This window comes from Tamandua tetradactyla, chromosome X (assembly GCF_023851605.1).
Source record: "Tamandua tetradactyla isolate mTamTet1 chromosome X, mTamTet1.pri, whole genome shotgun sequence".
NCBI lineage: Eukaryota > Metazoa > Chordata > Mammalia > Pilosa > Myrmecophagidae > Tamandua > Tamandua tetradactyla.
Window position 1 is genome coordinate 93024512 of NC_135353.1, and position 21816 is coordinate 93046327.

Below are 21816 nucleotides of genomic sequence, written 5' to 3' on the forward strand. Positions count from 1 at the left end.
AAGAAAGAGTCCTTTAATCCTATATAAATTATTGTAATGCCTAGATACTGTTGTGGGGCGCACCAAACGAGAGACCACACAATTCAAAGAAATTTGCAAGCCAATTTGGAGTCTTTATTAGCTGGCCAGCGACTGCCTCAGAAACCCCCAAGAAGGAGGATTCAGAGAGCAGCCCTGAGAGGTTCTCAAGGTGGGGCATATAAAGACAAAAATTGCTAAGTTATCCACAGAAGCAGGAAAGGGGCATTATCTTTTTAGAGCCACATTTTGGTTTGCAGCTGTAAGCAAGCAAGCTTATCTACAGAAGCAGGGAAATGCCATTAGCTCTTGCACAATACATCCCATTCTTTTAGTTTTTAAACAATGATTACGGTTCAGTTTTTAACTCTTGGGAATTTTCTGCCCTGGATCTTGTGACTCCAGATACCTTCTTCTTGCTAGGGCCTGATTTATTGCTCCTGACCCCCCATAATACATCCTAGATATATTAAGCAGATAATCAAAAAGTATTGGCAATGTCTCCTGAGGGATCGGAGAAAGAATATGAAACTATTACGCCTTACCATTAGGGAACCCTGATACTGTTTCAAACTTTATGGACACCCAAATTAATAGGCCATGCCCTCGATAATGAGGCTTACTCTTGTGACGCTTATGTAGGTAGCGGAGAAACTTAGACTACCTATAAGCATGCTGAAGTGTTATTTCTGGAGGACCTCTTTTGTGGCTCAGATGTGGCCTCAGTTTCTCTAAGCCCAGCTCTGCAAGTGAAATCATTGCCTTCCACCCCACGTGGGACATGACCTCTGGGGGTAAAAATCTCCCTGGCGATGTGGAAAATGACTTCCAGGGATGAATCCAGACATGGCTATGTGGGATTAAGAATTACATCCTGGCTAAATGGGGGAAAAGAAGTGTAATTAAGAAAGTATCAGTGGCAGAGAGAGTTCAAATAGAGTCAAGAGGCTACTCTGGAGGTTGCTCTTAGGCAAGCTTCAGTTTGACCTTGCTGCCTATCATAACCTGCCAAAGCTCAACCAGGGCCATTCCAGCCAATTCTGCAGAACACCTAGAGCAATATATAAGATTCCACAAGGGTTCATGCACTAGAGTAATTTTCCAGAAACCTATACACCTTCAGATGGGTCCCTGGTCCAGATAAGTCCTGAAACCTAGCCCAGCCTCTCTAGAACATCAGCTAGTTCCATCTCCCTACCCCATATTAGTGATAAATCCTTCCAATATGAAAAATTTAGAATGGCCATAGCCCAGACCCCCTAAAGAGAGGGATGGAAAGATCAGTGGTGGTGGTGCAGTTATACAAAGAAGATAGGATTTAACAAATGAATATGAGTACTGAATTGGTAAATTGATAAATCTTTTAGTCTCCAGTATCTTAGAGCAGCTAAATTAAAAACCTAAAATTGTGAAATTGTAACCCATGTCAAAGTCTGAAATATGATCTACAACTAATTGTGATGCTGTGCTTTGAAATTTATAGCTTTTTTGTATGTATGTGTTATTTTTCACAAAAAAAAGAAGGGAAAAAAGTCAATTGTGATGATTAAAAAAAAAAGTATTTAAACCCTGTATCCTTCTATGTTCTGGAGGAGGTAGAAGGAAAAATATGGGAGGATCATATGGTAGCCCATGACAAACTGTCCAGTAACTACTTGTTGAAGAGTTCTTTGAAACCTATTGCTTTACTTCTTTGCTTTGTATATATGTTATACTATACAGTAACAAGGTTTAAAAAAATAGAATAACTCCAGTCCTACAGCCCCTTTGGAAGAACTTCATAGAAAGCCAAGTGCATTATATGAAGGGCCACTTTCATAATTCTCAATATAAGGCATCATAGTATTTCTGCTACATTGTTATATACCTATGTCATTTCTATATGAAATGTTTGGTACTTTATCTGTTTCATACTCCAAAGTTCCTGTTTCTAGGTTTCATTATTTTTAGGCTTTTTTTTTTTACTGTTTGTTTTTTGTGTGTTTTTTTAAAAGATTGTTTTATTCACATACCATACAATCCATTCAAACTGTACAAATCAGAGGCTCTTGGTATAATCATAGAATGACAGTCAATTTGAGAACATTCTCATTGCTCTAAAAAGAAGAATCCCATTCCCTTTATACTCCCCAGTATAGACACTTGGCATTGGTGTATTATCTTTGTTGCAATTGATGAAAGAATCATCCAATATTATGTTAACTATAGTCCATAGTTAGCATTACTTGTATTTTTCCCATATACCACTCTATTATTAACACCATATAATTGCATTGTACATTTGTTCTAGTTCATGTAGGAACATTCTTATGTTTGTACTGTTAACCATAGTCCATCATCCACGGCAGGGTTCACTGTGTTAAACATTCCCATGTCTTATTTTCTGTGTTTCCATCTAATAACCTACTCAGCCACAAATTTCCCCTTTCATCGACATTCATGAACATAATTAAGTACTGTTAATCATACCCATAATAATGTGCTATCATCGCCACTATCCATTTCCAAACATTTACAGTCAACATAAGTAGAAATTCTGCACAAATCAGCATCAACTCCCAATTCTCTGCTTTCATCCTCTTTCCTGATGACCTATATTGTAGATTCTAACTATGAATTTACTTCTTATACTTAGTTCATGTCCCTGAGGCCATACAATATTTGTTCTTTTGTGTATGGATTATTTTACTGTGCAAAGTGTCCTCCAGATTCATCCATGTTGTCGCATGCATCAGGAGTTCATTCCTTTTTACAGCTGAATATTCATTCTTATGTGTATTCCATATTTTGTTTATCCATTCATCATACTTGTGTTGCTTCCATCTTTTGACAACTATAAATAATGCCTCCTTGAATATCGGTATACAAATGTCTGTTCCTGTCCCTCTAAGTTCTTCTGAGTATTTACCCAGTAGAAGGTTTGCGAGATCGTATGGGATTTCTATACTTAAGTTCCGGAGCAAGCGCCATGTGTCTCTCACAGCAGCTGTACTCTTTTATATTCCCACCAGCTTTGGTTAGTTGTCCTTTTTCTCTACATCCTCTCCAGCAATTGTAGTTTTCTGTTTTTTAATAGTGGCCATTGTAGTAGGTGTGAAATGATAACTCATTGTGATTTTTATTTGCGTTTCCCTAATAGCTAGTGTTGTTGAGTAACTTTTCATGTCCTTTTTAGACATTTATATTTCCTCTTTGGAAAAGTGTCTATTTCAGTTTTTTTCCCCCAATTTGAAAGTGTGTCATTTGTCTTTTATTATTGTGCCATAGGAGTTCTTTGTATATTCTGAATATTAATCCTTATCAGGTATGTGATTTCCAAATATTTTTTTCCCTTTGGGTAGACTACCTTTTCATTTTCTTAACAAAGTTCTTTCAAGCACAAAAGTGTTTACACTTTTTAATATGTTTTTTTGCTGTGAAATATAACATATATATAAAACAATAAATTTCCAAGTATATTTTAACAAGCGCTAATAAAGCGTATTTTAAAGTTTCATATGGGTTACAGTTCCAGAGAAGGTGCTTTGAATAATTTTAATGTTTTAAATTTATAAAGACCTCTTTTATGCCCCAGCATAATATCTGTCATGCTGAATGTTCTATGAGAACTAGAGAAGAATATATATCATGGTGTTTTAGGGTATGCTCTAGTTTGCTAGCTGCTGGAATGCTTTATTCCAGAAATGGAATGACTTTTAAAAAGGGCTATTTAATAAGCTGTTAGTTTATAGTTCTAGGCTCATGAAAATGTCAGAATTAAAGCAAGCTTATAGAAATGTCCAATTTAAGGCATCCAGGGAAAGATACCTTGGTACAAGAAGACCTATGACATTCAGGGTTTCTCTCAACTGGTAAGGCACAAGGCAAACCTTGCGATGTCTGTTACTTCCTCTCCTGGCTTCTGCTTTCTTCAAGCTCCCCTGGGAGCATTCTCCTTCACCTCCAAACGTCGTGACTGGTGGACTCTGTGGTGGCTCTGCTTTCTCGCATCTCAAGGTTTTCCTAAAATGCTTTCTCCCTTTTAAAGGATTCTGGTAGAGTAATGAAGACCCATCTGGAATGGGTGGAGTCATATCTCCCTCTGTTCAAAAGTTAACACCCCCAATTGAATGAGCCACATCTCTGTGGAGATGATCTAATCAAGCTTCCAAGGTACAGTGCTGGGGTATAAAGGAAATGGTTGCTCCCACGAGACTGATTAGGATTAAAATATGGCTTTTCTAGGGTACATGACTCCTTTCAAACTGGCACATTCCACCCTCTGGACCCTAAAAAAGACATGTTTTTTCCCATATACAAAATGCATTAATTCCATCACAACATCAGAAATCCTGAAACAATTTCAGTAATAATACAAGTACAATACGAGGTCAGAAATAGTACTAAATCTCAAAGTTAGCTACTGCATGGCCTGTTCTAAGGCAGAACTCTTCTCTGGATCTGGACCTGTAAAACTCAAAACAAGTTATTTGCTGCCAACATACAAGGGAGGAACTGTCATAGGATACATATACCCATTTACATAGGAAAAATTGGAAGTAACACAGGGGTCCCTGGACTGAACCGTTTCTGAAACCCTGCAGAGCAGACTCATTAGCTTTCTGAGTCTGAGAGTCATTTATCTTCGGGGCTTTAGAAAGCCTCAGTCCATCCCTTTCCAAGGGCCAACACAGCAGTCCACCTCTCTGCAATGGGGGACATTGGGGAGATCATCTTTTTATTGGCTCCGCCATCTCCAAGCATTGGGGCCCCACCTGGGCTCTCTGCCATGTCTGGGGCACATGCTCAACTGCTCTGTGTGGTGGCAGCCAAGTTCTCCCCAGTCCCCAAGGAATGTGTTCCATCTTCTGCAAGACCTGAGGTGGCACTACTCTTCCACTGCAGTGAAGTGGAAGGCCCATCCTCTGCCTTAGGGACAAACTTGCCCTGTCCAAGTGCTTGGGTGGGTCTGCTCTCCTGGCCGGAGGCTTTTGACTTCAGAATTCAGCTTCCGTGGTTCTGCCTCTGAAGACATTTTACCTTTACTTTATCCCTTTTCTGAGCCCTCAGTCCAGACTTGCAGTAGCTCCATTTATACAGGACCACAGCACTTCTGTTGCCTTTCTTTGTAGTAAACAAGGATCATGCCCATCAGACAGCAGGTATTTCTGTAAATCCTTCCGAGATAACTCCACTCCAAGCCTAGCTTTCTCTGAAATGGCTGACTGGTTCCACATTTGGCCAGATTCTCAACTGGGTCAGTACTCTCTGGGGTCTCCCTTCCTGGAAGCTCAGAAGCTTCTAGAACATCAGTTTCTGGTTTCTTTGTACCAAAGAGTTCAGTTGTCAGCTTATCTCTTTCCTGTCGCATTTTGCTATAAGCTGCAAGGAGAAACCAGGCTGCAGTTTCAACATTTAATTTGGAAATCTTTTCTGCTAAATATCCATGTTTATGGCTTTTAAATTCTGCCTTCCAGCCAATATCACTAGTTAGCTTTGCCAGATCATCTGCCATTTTTACACAAGGATCATCTTCCTTCCACTTTGCAATAACACAGGCCTCATTTCTGCTTAGAGCCTTGCCAGAGGTATCTTTAGAGTCCACATTTCTTCTAACCGTCTCTTCAAAGCATTCTAGGCCTCTCTATCAAGCTCCTCACAACTCCTCCAGAATTGTCCCTTATTTATTTAAAAAATCATTCGGACATGTTTGGTATGTGCAAATTGCAGCAGCATCCCCACTTCTCTTGTACCAAAATCTGCTCTAGATTGCTAGCTGCCGGAATGTAATATACCAGAAGTGGAATGGCTTTCAAAAACAGGAATTTAATAAGTTGTTAATGTACAGTTCTAAGACGGAGAAAATATCCCAATTAAAGGAAGTCTTTAAAAATGTCCAAAGTAAGGTACCAACAAGAGGTTACCTTCACTCAAGAAAGGCCGTGGAAGTTCAGGGTTTCTCTATCAATTGAAAATGCGCATGGCGAACATGGTGACATCTGCTAGCTTTCTTTCCAGTCTTGTTTCCTGAAATACCCCTGTGGGCGTTTTCCTTCTTCATCTTCAAAGGTCTCTAGTTGTGTGGGCTTTGGTAGTGCCTGTGGCTGTCTCATCGTTCTGAAAAATGGACTCTCTCCAAAATGCTTCCTCTTTAAAGGATTCCAGTAAACTAATCAAGACCCACGTGGAATGGGCGGAGCCACATCTCCGTGAATATATTCTAATCAAGTTTCCAACCCAGAGTGCTGAATAGGGTTTAAGAGAAACGGTTGCTCCCACAGGATTGGATCAGGATTAAAACATGTCTTTTCTAGGGTATATAATCCTATCAGACTAGCACATAGTCCATCCAAAGTATGCAATCAGTGGCTCACAGTATCATCACACAGATGTGTATTCATCACCAGGATTATTTTTTGGAACATTTGCATCATTCTAGAAAAAGAAAGAAAAAGCCCATACATCCCATACCCCTTGTCCCTCCTCTCCTTGATCACTCATATTGCAGTCTATCCAATTTTTTTTTACCTCTTATCCATCATTATTATTTATTTATTCTTTGTTATTATGCTTTTACTCATCTGTGAAATAGGCACTCTTGAAGTTAATATAAATTGGATGGTAATTTGGAGAGGTTCATCGAAAGTAATTTCACTGTAGACTTTTACCTAAAGAAGTGGTCTGAAATGTGCACAGAGATTTACATTCAAATTGTTAAGCTCAATTTTAAAAGAAAAGATTTTCTTCCTAGTTACAGAGATAATATGTTTTTATCATGGAATGTACATGAAATACTGAAAAGCGCAAATAAGAAAATAAAAGCTACTAATACCTCATAAAATGGGTTAGTGCTGCTAAATATTTAATATTTTGATGTTTGGTTTTCCAATATATGTATGTGTGTGTATATGTTCATGTGTTCATGTGGATATGTATTTATGAATGACTGTAATTATATCGGCCATCTTGTTAATTAACATTATTTCCCATTATGACATTATTTGTAATTAAGAAAATAATGGAAATTAACCTGAGCTCTCAACATTAGGGTATAGTTAATATTATTGTAGAACCTCACAATCAGATGTCATGCAGTAAAGTGCATTAATTATCACAATGTGCATAATTTTAAATGGTAATAGGTAGGTATAAAGAAACTTCAAATTACTATGTAAAAATGTTATAAAATAGTATTCCAGTTCTGTGTAATAAAAAATTGTATGTGTTCGATAGAATCATGCAAAATATGTTCTTTAGCCACATTGGAATGGAATTGGAAAACAATAATTGAAGAAAATTTGGGAAATTCACATATAGTGTTACTTAACACCCTCTCAACCAATGGGTTAAAGGAGAAATCATGTGGGAAGTTAGAAAATGCTTAAAGATTAATGTAAATAAAAAGAGTATCCCAAAATATGAGATGTAGCCAATGTAATGTTTTGAGGGAAATTTATATCTATAAATGCCTGTATTAAAAAAGAAGAAATGTCTCAAATCAGTGACCTAACTTTCTACCTTACAAAACTAAAAAGGTCAGATTCAACCCAAAGTAAGCTGAAGGAAGGTAATAATAAAGACTAGAGTAGAAATAAAGAGAATGGAAAAATAATAGAATCCAACAAATCCAAAAGTTGTTTCTTTGGAAACAGCAACAGAATAGACAAACCTTTATGCACACTGATAAAGTAATAGAGAAGAATCAAATTACTAGATCATGAATGAAAGAGGACATATCACTGCTGATCATACACAAATTTAAAAGATTGTAAGGGAATGCTACGAACAGTTACATGCCAAGAAATTAGATAACTCATTTTCACAGCAGTGATTTCTGGTAAACACCATAGAAACATCTCTATCAGGCAAAATAATCAGCACCAGATTTTTATGTATTTTTATTAGTGTGTCATATCATTACTAAATTTTCTCTAGTCACTTATGGACACAAGACTTGCTAATGTTGGTGACCTTATATAATTTTTTTGAACTTTCTTTATTGTATAGTGCAACATATATACAAAGCAAAGACATAAAAAAGCAATAGTTTTCAAAGCATTCTTCAATAACTAGTGACAGGATAGATCCCAGAGTTTCTCATGGGCTACCATATGATCCTCTCATATTTTTCCTTCTAGCTGCTCCAGAATATAGGAGTCTAGAGGGCTTAAATATTTTTTTTATCATCACGATTGACTTTTTTTCCTTCTTTTTTTTTTGTGAAAAATAGCATATAAACACGAAAGTTATAAATTTTGAAGCACAGCACCACAATTAGCTGTAGAACATATTTCAGAATTTGACATGGTTTACAATTCCACAAGTTTAGCTGCTCTAAAATACTGGTGACTAAAAGAGATATCAATTTAATGATTCGGCATTCATATTCATTTGTTAAATCCTGTCTTTCCAGTATAACTCCACCATCACCTTTGATCTTTCCAACCCTCTCTTGAGCGGTGTTTGGGCTATGACAGTTCTAAATTTTTCGTATTGAAAGGGTCTGCCACTAATATGGGGTAGGGAGATGGAACTAGCCGATGTTCAGAGAGGCTGGGCTACGTTTCAGGATGTATCTGGACCAGGGACTCATCTGGAGGTTGTAGGTTTCTGAAAAGTTCCTCTAGTGCATGGAACCCTTGTGGAATCTTATATATTGCCCTAGGTGTTCTTCAGAATTGGCTGGAATGGTCCTGGTTGGGAGTTGGCAGGTTATGATAGGTAGTAAGGTCTAACTGAAACTTGTGTATGAGCAACCTCCAGAGTAGCCTCTCTACTCTATTTGAATTATCTCTGCCACTGATACTTTATTAATCACACTCCCCCCCCCTCACCATTTAGTCAGGATGGAATTGTTGATCCCATGTTGCCAGGTCTGGATTCATCCCTGGGAGTCCTCTCCCATGTCGCCAGGGATACTTTCACCCCTGGATGTCTTGTCCCACGTAGGGGGGAGGGCAGTGATTTCACTTGCAGAGTTGGGCTTAGAGAGAGTGAAGCCACATCTGAGCCATAAAAGAGGCCCTCCAGAAGTAATTCTTAGGCATGCCTATAGGTAGTCTAAGTTTCTCCACTACCTACATAAGCTTCACAAGAGTAAGCCTCATGATCAAGGGCATGGCCTGTTTATTTGGGTGTCCTTAAAGTTTGACGCTGTATCAGGGGATTCCCTGATGGTAAGGCATAATAGTTCCATATTCTTTCTCCCATCTCTCAGGGGAGTTTGCCAATATTTTTGTTTTTTAACTTTTTTATTGTACAGTATAATATATATAGAAGCGAAGAAATAAAAAAACAATACTTTTCAAAGCACTCTAACAAGCAAAAATTGCTTACAGGATAGATCCCAGAGTTTGTCATGGGCTGTCATACAATCCTCTCATATTTTTTCTTCTAGCTGCTCCAGAATATAGGAGTCTAGAGGGCTTAAATACTTTTTAATCATCACAATTGACATTTTTTCCTTCTTTTTTTGTGAACAATAACATATATACAAAAAAGCTATAAATTTCAAAGCACAGTGCCACAGTTAGTTGTAGAATATATTTCAGAGTTTGACATGGGTTACACTTTCACAGTTTTCAGTTTTTACTTCTAGCTGTTCTAAAATACTGAAGACTAAAAGAGAAATCAGTTTCATGATTCAGCATTCATATTCATTTGTTAAATTCTTTCTTCTATGTATAATTTATAGCCACCTTTGTTCTTTCCATATCTCTTTTTGGGGTTGTTTGGGCTATGGTAATTCTAAATTTTTTCTATTGAAGGTATCTGTTACTAATATCGGGTAGGAAGATGGAACTACCTGATGTTCTGGAGAGGTTGGCTTAGCTTTCAGTACTTATCTGGACCAGGGACCCATCTTGAGGTTGTAGGTTTCTGGAAAGTTACTCCAGTTCCTGGAACCCGTGTGGAATCTTATATATTGCCCTAGGTGTTCTTTAGGATTGTCTGGAATTGTCCTGATTGGGGGTTGGCAGGTTATGACAGAGAGACTGAGGCCACATCTGAGGAACAGTAGAGATCCTCCAGAAGTAACTCTTAGGCATGCCTATAGGTAGCCTAAGCCTCTCCGGTACCTACCTAAGCTCCACAAGAGTAAGCCTCATGATCAAGGGTATGGCCTATCGGTTTGGGTGTTCCTAAGGTTTGATGCAGTATCAGCGAATTCCCTAATGGTAAAGTTTAATAGTTTCATAGTCTTCCTCCCCTCCCTCTCAGGACTTTCCCAGTACTTTTTGATTATCTGCTTAATATATTAACTTTAGTATGTTTCCAGGCATTACAGTAATCTATGCAGGATTAAAGGACCTCTTAATTCTGTGTTTCAGGTGTTCAAATGAGCTATACAGATAGGTTGAATTAGATTATGCACTACAGAAAATTTCAGTTCCAGATAAATAAACCTTTCTTCCATTGGTGTCAAAGAGTATGTGTGGTTCTAAAATATAGACACTGTCTTCCTTACCCCTATGTTCTGAATTACTTTAACCCCAACCTGTTCAGCTTTGTTCTTATCTCTAAAATGTCAGGTTATATATATAAAATAGCCTCTCAAAATCCAGAAATAATAATCACCACTCTGGACTTAATGTGTCTGCTCTAAAATCTTAAAATCTAGACCCTTGTTTTCTTATAAGCATTTTGTAAAGGTACCATACCATTGTTGTTTTTTGTTCCTGGCTTATTTTGTTTCACCAGATGTCCCACATGTTCATTCACATTGTGGCATGCCTCCCGACTTTGTTCCTTTTTGAAGCATCTCAACCTTCGTTCATAAGTATACACCATCGTTTGCCAATGTACTTCTCCGTCAGTGCATCCTTCAGCCACCTGCATTCATCGGGCATCATGTAGAAGGCCCAAAGGCCACAGTCCATCAACATTCTCAATTTTAGATAATTTATTGTTCCCAAGAGAAAGAAAACCAATAAACACACCCTCACCAAATAGAAAATCTTAATTTCCTCTAATTCTTGTCCCTCCCCCCATTATTTACTTCTGCTGTTGAAGTGGTAGTGCTGATGGTTTCCTTTTCAACATAGCTTATAGCATGCCATAGCAGTTTTCCCCCATACCCTGGACTTAAACACTCTTTGTCCAAGAATCATATCTTTGAAGTAATTCTTGCAAGAACTAATTCATATTTCCTGTGTTAATCAGTGGAACACGTAGGTCTATAAAACCCCTTTCAATCTTGTCCATCTTCAATATGGTAATATTACTTCTAGACCCACTAGAGAATCACTTTTGCGCTTATCTATTCCCTTACACTGGAGTTCAACCTCGTTAACTAACAGTTCACCCATCTCTAGCTTTTATGTATCTCTAAGTCCCCTGTATTATAAGCCTATGAGTATACCTTTATGCTGGTCTACAAGTGGAATCATACAGTATCTGTCCTTTTGTGTCTGGCTAATTTTGCTCAGCAATATGTCTTCAGGGCTCACCCATTTTGTTGTGTGTTTCAAGACGTCGTTTTTTCTTACTTCTGCATAATAGTCCATCGTATGTGTATACCACATTTTGTTGATTGCCTTGTCTGTTGATGGGCATTTAGTTTGTTTCCAACTTTTGGCGATTGTGAATCATGCTTCTATGAACATCTGTGTGCAAATGTTTGTTTGTGTCAATGCTTTCAGCTGTTCTGGGTATATACCAAGTCGTGCTATTGCTGTGTCAAATGGCAACTTGATATTTAGTTTCCTAAAGAGCTGCCAAACGGTCTTCCATAGTGGCTGCACCACTGAACATTCCCACCAGCACTGCATACATGTCCCCGTTTCTCTACATCGTCTCCAACTTTTTTAGTTTCCTGTTTGTTTAATAGCCGTCATTCTTATAGGTGTGAGGTGGTATCCCATTTTAGTCTTGATCTACATTTCCGTTATATAGCCCATGAAAATGAACATTTCTTCATGTGCTTTTGATACATCTATATTTGCTCTTCAGAAAGATGCCTGTGCACACCTTTACCCCATTCTATATTGGGATTGCTTGTTCTTTTGTTCTTGATTTATGTGATTTATTTGCATATACAGGAAATCAAACCTTTGTCTGACATGCGATTTCCAAATATTTTCTCCCATTGAGTTGGCTGCCTCTTCACCTTTTTGACAAAGTCTTGAGGTACAGAAGCATTTGATTTTGAGGAGTTCCCATTTATCTATTTTTTCTTTTATTGTTTGTGTTTTGGATATAAAGTTTAGGAAGCTGCCTCCTATTACTAGGTCTTGAAGATGTTTCTCTACATTTTCTTCTGTAAGCTTTATGACGCTAGTACTTATATTAAGGTGTTTGATCCACTTTCAATTAATTTTTCGTGTAGGGTGTAAGATAGGGGTCCTCTTTCATTCTTTTCACTATTGATATCCAGGTCTTCCATACCCAATTATTGATAAGACTATTTTGTCCCAGTTCAGAGAATTTGGGGGCCTTGTCAAAAATCAGTTGACCATAGATTTGTTGGTCTTTTTCTGCACACTCGCTTCAATTCCATTGGTCAATACTTCTATCTTTGTGCCAGTACCATACTGATTTGATCACTGTGGCTTTATTACAGGTTTTAAAGTTAGGGAGTGTTAATCCTCCCACTTCATTCTTCTTTGTTAGGATGCTTTTTAGCTGTTTGGGGTCTCTTTCCCTTCTGGATCAGTTTGGTAGTTAGGTTTTCCAAATCTTCAAAGCAGGTTGTTGGAATTTGGTTGGTACTGTGTTGCATCTTTAGATCAATTTGGGGACAGTTGACATCTTAACTATATTAGCCTTCCTATCTATGAGAAGGGACTGTCTTTCCACCTATTTAGATCTCCTTTGATTTCTTATAGCAATGTTATGTAGTTTTCTGTGTATAAGTCCTTTACGTCCCTAGTTAAGTTTATTCCTAAGTATTTGATTCTTTTAGTTGCTATTTTGGATGGAATTATTTCCTTAACTGACTCCTCAGCTAGGTCGTAGCTTGTGTATAGAAATGTTACTAATTTTTGCACATTAATTTTATATCCCATCACTTTGTTGATTTTGTTTATTAGCTCAAGTAACTTACCTATAGATTTCTCTTGATCTTCCAAGTATAGTATCATATCATCTGCAAATAATGAAAGTTTTACTTTTTCCTGTCCAGTTTGGATGCCTTCTATTTCTTTGTCCTGCCTGATTACTCTAGGTAGGACTTCTAGCACAATATTGAATAATAGTGGTGAGAGTGGGCATCCTTGTCTTGTACCTGATTTTAGGTGGAAAGCTTTCAGTCTCTCTCCATTGTGTACAATGCTGGCTATCATTTTTTCATATATTCCCTTTATCATATTGAGGTAGTTTCCTTTGATTCCTATCTTTTGGAGTATTTTCATTAGAAAAATGCTGAATTTTCTCTAATGCATTTTTAGCTTCAATCGAGATGATCATGTGATTTTTCCTTTCGATTTGTTAATGTGCTGTATTACATTAATTGATTTTCTTGCGTTGAACCTTCCTTGCATTCCTGGTATAAACCCAGCTTTGTCATGGTGTATAATAATTTTTTATGTGCTGTTGGATTTGATTTGCTAATATTTTATTGAGAAGTTTTGCATCTATCTTAATTAGTGAGATTAGCCTGTAGTTTTCCTTTCTTACAGCATCTTTACCCGGTTTTAGTATTAAAATGATATTAGCTCCATAAAATGAGTTAGGTACAGTTCCTTTTACCTCAATTTTTTGGAAAAGTTTGAGCTAGATTGGTGTTAGTTTTTTTATGGAATATTTGATAAAATTGCCTTATGAAGTCATCTGGCCCTGGGCTTTTATTGGTAGGACAATTTTTGATGATTGATTGAATCTTTTACTTGTGATTGGTTTGTTGAGATCTTCTGTTTCTTCCTGAGTCAGTGTAGCTTGTTTGTGTGTCTCCAGGAATTTGTCCATTTCATCTAAGTTGTCTAGTTTGTTGGTGCATAGTTGTTCATAGTATCCTCTTATGATTTCTTTTATTTCTTCAGGGTCTGTGGTAACTCACCCCTTCTCATTTCTGATTTTGTTTATTTTGCATCATCTGTCTTTTGTTCTTTGTCAGTCTTGCTAGTGGCCTATCAATTTTATTGATTTTCTCCAAGAACCAACTTTTGGTTTTATTGATTCTTTGTATTGTTCTTTTGTTCTCCCTTTCATTTATCTCTGCTTTAATCTTCATTGTTTCTCTTCCTTTTTTTGCTTTGGGGCTAGTTTGCTGTTCTTTCTCAAATTCCTCCAGGTGTGCTGTTAAGTCCTCGATTTTTGCTCTTTCTTTTCTTTTTCATATAGGTATTTTGGGCAGTAGATGTCCCTCTCAGCACAGCCTAGGCCGCATTGCATAAATTCTGATGTCGTATTGTCATTTTCTTTCATCTGCATATAACTACTGATTCTCTAGCAATTTCTTCTTTGTTCTACTGGTTAAGAGTATGTTGTTTAATCTCCATACATTTGTGAATGTTCTTGTTTGTTCATGGTTATTGAGATCCATCTTCATCCCATTGTGATCAGAGAAAATACTTTGAAGAATTTTACTCTTTTTAAATTTACAAAGAAGTGTTTTGTGCTCCAGCATATGATCTACCCTGGAGAATGTTCCATAAGCACTCTAGAGAAATGTATAATCTTGTATTTTGGGTGGCAGTGACCTTTATATGTGTGTTAGGTCTAATTCTTTTATCAAGTTGTTTAACCTCTCTATTTCCTTGTTGATCTTCTGTCTGTTTTTTCTATCTATAGTGAGAATTGTGTATTATAGTCTCCTACTATTATTGTTGAAACATCTATTGTGCCCCTCAGTGTTGCCAGTGTTTCTCTCATGTACTTTGGAGCTCCTTGATTGGGAGCATAAACATTTATGATTGTTATATCCTCTTGGTGAATTGACCCTGTAATTAGTATATAGTGTCTATTTCATAAATTTAAAAAAAAATTATTTTAATATCAATTTCAGTGTAACAAGTTTATTTTATAATACTTTTAATTTTATTTATGTTTTTAAAAACATCATTCTTACAAAGGGGGTCTGTAAGTTTCTCCAGACTGCCAAAGTGTGGGTATGGTACAGAAAAGATTAAAGACTGTAATCTAGAAACAATTGACTGATGCTGAGCATCCTCATTTCTTAACTTAATATCTTTTCTGTTGATCAGGTGTAGGTAATAGCAGTGAAGGTGGAAGAGGAAAGGCAGGTGCAAAACTTTTCCAAGATTTTCAGATGTTAAGTAGAATATGGACTCATCCTTGGTGTTTACAGCTGGACTACATTAGCAAAGAAAATAAGGTAAACAGGTACCCTAAAACTGTTAAAAGTTATCTGTTGAAATTAAAACATTAGGAATAAGTTAATCTGAATTGACTTTCATTATGTTTGAATTTTTATTTTGCTTTGTGGTTCAGTAATTCTACCTCTTTTATTTCTATTTAATTTCTGTACCTTTTGAAACATTATGATTATGAAAAGTGTGCTAAATATTAAGGATTTATTAAGCCCATTCTTAGCATTTTATTTCAAAATAGTTTTAGACTTAAAGTTTTGAGAGGTTCCATTTATCTTTCACTGAGCTTTCATTAATATTAACAACTTACATAACCATCGTAAAATGATCAAAACTGAGAAAGTAATGTTGGTAAAATACTGTTTGCTAACCGACAGACTTTATAAAGATTTCATCAGTTTTTCTCCTAATGTCGTTTTTCTGGTTCATGATCCAGTTCAGGAGCTCATGGTTCCTTTAGCAATATATCTGTCGTATCTCTATCGTGATATATCTGTCATATCCGGAATCTCTGAGTGCTCCTCAGTCGTTCCTTGCCTCATGATGATTACCTTATTTTAAAATGAAATAAATAGACCTTATTATAATTTCCCATAAGTGGATGTAAACTGTTAAAACTAAGACATTAATCGTTTTTTTCCTAGGGATATTTTGATGAAGACAGCATGGATGAATTCATAGCTTCAGATTCTGATGAAACCTCCATGAGTTTAAGCTCCGATGATTATACAAAGTAAATTTAATACTTTTTTGGTCCTGCAAGTAAATTCTTAATTGCAGTAAATTCTTAAGTAAATTCTTACTTGCTGATTTGGCAGTTATATCTTTATTGTGCCTTCCTAATAGATTGAATTTGTTGTTTTTTTTTTTCAGAAAGAAGAAAACAAAAGGGAAAAAGGGGAAAAAAGATAGTAGCTCAAGTGGAAGTGGCAGTGACAATGATGTTGAAGTGATTAAAGTCTGGAATTCAAGATCTCGAGGAGGTGGTGAAGGAAATGTGGATGAGTCGGGAAATAACCCCTCAGTTTCCTTAAAGCTGGAAGAGAGTGAGTCTCCTGAATATTGACTTAGAAAATATTGTCATTAGTACTTTTCCTTTTTTATTTTTGGCATGGGCGTGCTCTGGGAATCAAACCCGTGCCTCCAGCTCATTAGCATTTTTAACTCATTTTTTTATTCTCCCTAGTTGATGTAATTGTTAAAAATCTAGAATAATCTGGTTACACATAATTGCAACAAATACCTTTTGAATATTTCATTATTGGCAAGCCATTGTTTTTTCTCTGGCATTTAAGAGAAATCAAAAATGAAAAAACAAGTATTTTATATATGTATATCCCCAAACTGTATATTTTCATTCCATGTGTTAGCTAACTCAGTTCTTAAACACCCTACAGGGATGTTGATATCTTTATTTTTAGAAATGAGGGAGCCGAAAACCAAGATCATATAGCTGAAGAGTGGTAGAACTGGGATTCAGGCCTGAATAAATCTATTTTAGTTTGTTAATGCTGCCAGAAATCCAATGTACAAGAAATGGGTTAGCTTTTTAAAAGGGAATTTATTAAGTTACAACTTTACAGTTCTAAGACCATAATAATGTGCAAACTAAGGTATCCAAAGAAAGATACCTTGACTTAATGAAGACCTTTGGCATGGAACACTGCTTTCAGCTGGGAAGGTATGTCCCTGGCATCTTCTGATCCTTTGGCTTCTGGTTTCAAACAGCTTCCCCAGGGGATGTTTTCTTTCTGCATCTCCAAATGTCCCTGTCTGTGTCACCTATGAAACTTTTGCTAAAATGGTTCCCTCTTAAAGGACTGTAGTAAATGATCCACCTTGAGTGGGCACAGACACATCTCCATGGAAACCGCCTAATCAGAAGATCTCACCCTACAGTATTAGACAGGATTAAAGTATATCACTCTTCTGGGGTACACAGCAGTTTCAAACAGGCACACCATCTAATCTCAAAGCCACCGTGGTATTTCCTTTATATAACAGGAAACAGTTATAAAGTAATTTCATGTGATTATAGTTAATTTTATACAGTGGAATTAATATTAATAGTTTAGTCTTTTTCCTTTGTAATTCTTTATAATCTGTAGTTCTTGTCAACTTTAGGTTTTCCCTTTTTCATGTAGTTCGTGTTACTTCTTTTTGTTTTATTTCTCTTGTACACCAGTGCCTATATAATGAAAGTCTCGGATTGAATTTCCCAATGATTTAAATTGTCTTTAACCATATGTGCACTTGCAGAATTAACTTTGAGGCTCCATATCCTCCTTGTGCAATCTGACTGGGTTTAATTGCTTAAAGTAAAGACCAAAGTAAAGTTGTGGTGTGGAATACTAGTGTTTATAGAATTGGCACAGAGGAAAGATGAACAATGTAGTGTTTTCAAGTATTTGATCTGGTTGTCTTGCAAGAAAGCAGTTAACTATCCCCTGTGAAGAGGAAAGTGATGTGGAGGGGCCGATGAGGTGGATGATTGCATGCTCAAACAATCTTAGCTCGTCTCAGGCCTCCAGCTAAACTAATTTTGTGGTTCCGTGACAGCCATTTCTCTTTTCAGTGCCTCAACAGAATAGATAGATTGCAGCCCAGCCACATCTCTGGCTTATTCTCTAAGAAATCAGAGGAATAGTAAAAATGAAACTATAAAATTTCTCTCCTTTTTATTCTCTCCTCCTACGCCATAAAGGCTGTTTATTCTCAGTGTTCATGTTCCAATTAGGTTTAAATAATATTTTTAGAAAACTACTAAATGAATGGTTCTAGTTTAAGGTAATGAAACATTCCTACTTTTCTCCACCTCTGATCTGCCCATCTACCTTTTCCATTTATAATCCCTCAATCGGATCTAAAGTCTGACCTCATAATTGTAAATAAATAGGTTAAAGTTTACATGTCCCTGTGAATGATTTTCTTAAAATATTCTTGTTGAATTTTATTCTCAAACTTATGATTCAGGGGAGACACATTAGTCCAACCATTGTGTCATGGCCTATGCTATGAATAAGTTGCCTAAAAGTGTGATGATCCCTTTTGTCTTTGGAATATCTGGTGGAGTTGGAGGCAGTTGGGTCACCTCCAGAAATGAGTAGCCTCTTACGTTTTTCCTATTGTGCTATATAAATGGCACTGTTTTCTCATATCTGCTATAATGTGAAAAAGGGTGGAATGCTCTGGGACAGAGAGTAGGAGGCTAAATGTTGTGAACCTAAAAGCAGACAAGGAGGTTGGGGGTTCCAAAAGACAAACTGACAGCTTATCTAAAATCTTTGTTTCATTTAACTGTGTGCAGTCAAATACAAGTCATTTATGTATGATATGGATGTTTTATATATTTTTTCAGCTATGTACAGAAATAGTTTATCAAGGAATGTTTTCCAGAACTAATAGATGATGAAAACTCCATATAAACCTGAGTACATCATAGCATATGTGCACATGTGGTAATGTGTAGCTTTAAAAAAAAAATCATCTTCTTGTAGAAAATGTAAGAAATCCTAAATAGGAAGTAACACAGATCTAAAATATACTGTCTGGAATTTGAAATAGATATTAAGTAAATGGCTGTAACTGAGCTGTAATATGATTTATGCTCTATCCTTCATTTTCATTTTGAAGAGTTAACTAGCTTCTTTAATTGTTTTGCAATTTTTTTTTGTTTTTTCTGATAAGCAGCATCTTAAATAACACCTTTAAGTTTACCCTATAGCATCCTCATTTCTGGGTTTTACCGTTTTATTGGAAGGAAAGTTTTATAATGAGGAATTGACCTTATAAATTACCTCAAAGTGATAGATTTATTATTACTTCACTATTTTTACATTATGTCTCATCAGAGAGTATTTATATTTTAAAATTTGTAATAATTTATTGTTTGGATATAAACTTTTTTTGGCATGGGCAGGCTACGGGAGTCGAACCCAGGTCTCCGGCATGGCAAGCTAGAATTCTGCCACTGATCCACCATTGCACCACCCTATGGATATAAACTTTTATGACCAAGTCCTTTTATATGATGTACGGCCTTAACATTAGCAGTAATACACCACATCTATGCATTCAGCAAATATTGACAATTTACTATGTGCCGGGTATTGCTCTAGAGCTTGGGATGTATCATTGATTAATCCATATGGATGATAAAATAACTCAGCATGTTACATCTATCTGTAAGTTTTAGTTATAGATTTAGGATACTTATTAATTAGAGTATCCCATATTTTTCTGGATCACTTTTTTATTTTTAATATTTTTACTGAGAAATATTCACACACATACAGTTCAACCATATTATATAATCAGTGGCTCACAGTATCATCACATAGTTGTGTGTTCTTCACCATGATCATTTTTAGAACATTTGTGTCACTCCAGGAAGAGAAATAAAAAGAAAAAAAAAGAACTCGTAGGTCCCATACCCCTTACCCTCCCTTTCATTGACCTGTAATATTTCAATCTACCCAATTTTTACCCTTTATTTCCCCCTATTATTTATTTTATTTTTTATACTATTTTGTTTTTTACTCATCTATCCATGCCCTAGATAAAAGGGTCATCAGACGCAGGTTTTCACCATCACGCAGTCACATTGTAAAAGCTACATAGTTATACAGTCTTCTTCAAGAATCAAAGTTACTGGAACATAGTTCAACAGCTTCAGGTACTTCCCTCTAGCCACTCCAGTACACCATAAACTCAAAAGGGCTATCAGTATAATGTGTAAGAATAACTCCAGGATAACGTCTCTACTCTGTTTGAAATCTCTCAGCCACTGAGACCGTATTTTGTTTTTCTCTCTTCCACCTTTTGGTCAAGAAGGCTTTCTTGATCCCATGATGCTGGGTCCCAGCTCATCCCTGGGAGTCAGGTTCCACGTTGCCAGGGAGATTTACACCCCTGGTAGGCATGTCCCTCATAGGGGGAAAGCAGTGAGTTCACCTGCCGAGTTGTCTTAGAGAAAGAGGCCACATCTGAGCAACAAAAGAAGTTCTCTGGGGGTCACCCTTAGGCATAATTATCAGTGGGCTTAACTTCTCCTTTGCAGGAATAAGCTTCATAGGGTGAGCCCTAAGGTTGAGAGCTCACCCTCACCCTATTTAATTTGTTGTCACTCCTGCTTTCGAGAATATCAGGGATTCCCCAGATGGGGAAGTTGAATGTTTCCTCCTTTCTCCCCAGTCCCCCAAGTGGACTTTGCAAATCCTTTTTATTCTCTGACCAAATTACTTTGAGAAGTATTGGGGCATCACAGTAACCTGCACAAGCCAACAAGATCTCCTGCCCTATTCAAGATTCCGTATGATTATGGTGTTCAAGTAAACTGACCGTACAAGTTAGATAATGTGCCATCCAAACTATAAATTTTGCACCAAATAAACATATCTCTCTTTGATTTTACACAGACGTTGAAATTTGAAAATATGGGCCATGTCATCCTTTACCCAGTATTCTGATTTACCTTAGTCCTATCAACATCAATTTCATTCATATCTCTGGCAAAGTCTGATCACTTTTTCAACTTTTTAAATAGTTCTTAAGTGGGGTAATGCTGGCTTTCATAGCTTCAGTATTCGAACTGTGAGTCTCAGGTGTCACATAAATACCCGAAGTTTCAGAGAATGACCAGGTTATATACAAAGAGCTCAGTAGCTCAGAATTTAGAAATATCAGTTAAGAGTCACAATCTAGGACCCTTTACATAGGCCCCCCCAACCTGATAACACATGCTCTCAACTTCAGTTCTCCCTGAGTTTGTTTATCATAGTTACTCTGTATGCATGTGGCATGATAATATCCGTCTTTCTGTTTCTGACATTTCATTTAGCATGCTGTCTTTAAGGTTCATTCATCTAGTTACACGCCTCACAACTTCATTCCTTCTTGCAGCTGCTCTGTAGTCCATTGTTTATAAATACTGCAGCTCCCCCTTCCATTCCTTAGTCATTGTACCCTTCACCACCTCCATCTATTGTGAATCACGAACACTGCTGTCATAAACATCTGAATCACTTTTTACCCTTTTTAGTAAAAGGTTAAGTAAGGTATTATGATTGTGTTTGAAGGATCAGAATTAGCATGGAATCTATTGGATTTGCATAGAAATTACCACCGCTCCTAAGCTTTGAAACTTCTCTAGCTGCCACATTTTTACTAGCTTTCTGCCAGCATTCTTTTATTCTTGATATTTTCACCTATGATATATTGCCGTTAGTAAATTTGGGTAACCATAGCTAAACTTGTGTGCAGTCTGTGGTACTACAGAATTTTTTATACTCTTGGTTACTTGCCAGTTTACTAGCTGTCAAAAGGAGTTTATGGGTGCATGGGTGGTTCAATGGTAGAATGCTCACCTTCCATGCAGGAAATCTGGATTTGCTTCCCAGACAATGCACCCCCCCACCACCAAAAAAAATGTTAAAAAAAAAAAAAGTTCATTCAACATTTCTTTGATGTGTTATTTCTTTGATGGGCTTTGTGTCAAGAATCCCTAAGGCCACACCCAGCTTCTGAGGTTCACCTAAGGACTCAGAGACTC

The 21816-nt window shown here is 36.8% G+C and overlaps 1 protein-coding gene across 6 annotated transcripts in view; it reads left to right on the top strand.

Moving 5' to 3' along the window:
* ATRX (ATRX chromatin remodeler) overlaps positions 1 to 21816 on the top strand; it is a 423319-nt gene that overhangs the window by 272661 nt on the left and 128842 nt on the right. For all 6 annotated transcript variants that reach the window (XM_077145058.1, XM_077145060.1, XM_077145061.1 and 3 more), the window contains 3 exons: positions 15141 to 15271; positions 15911 to 15999; positions 16140 to 16312. In XM_077145058.1, coding sequence (XP_077001173.1) covers positions 15141 to 15271; positions 15911 to 15999; positions 16140 to 16312 — 393 coding nt within the window. The remainder of the gene's footprint in view (positions 1 to 15140; positions 15272 to 15910; positions 16000 to 16139; positions 16313 to 21816) is intronic.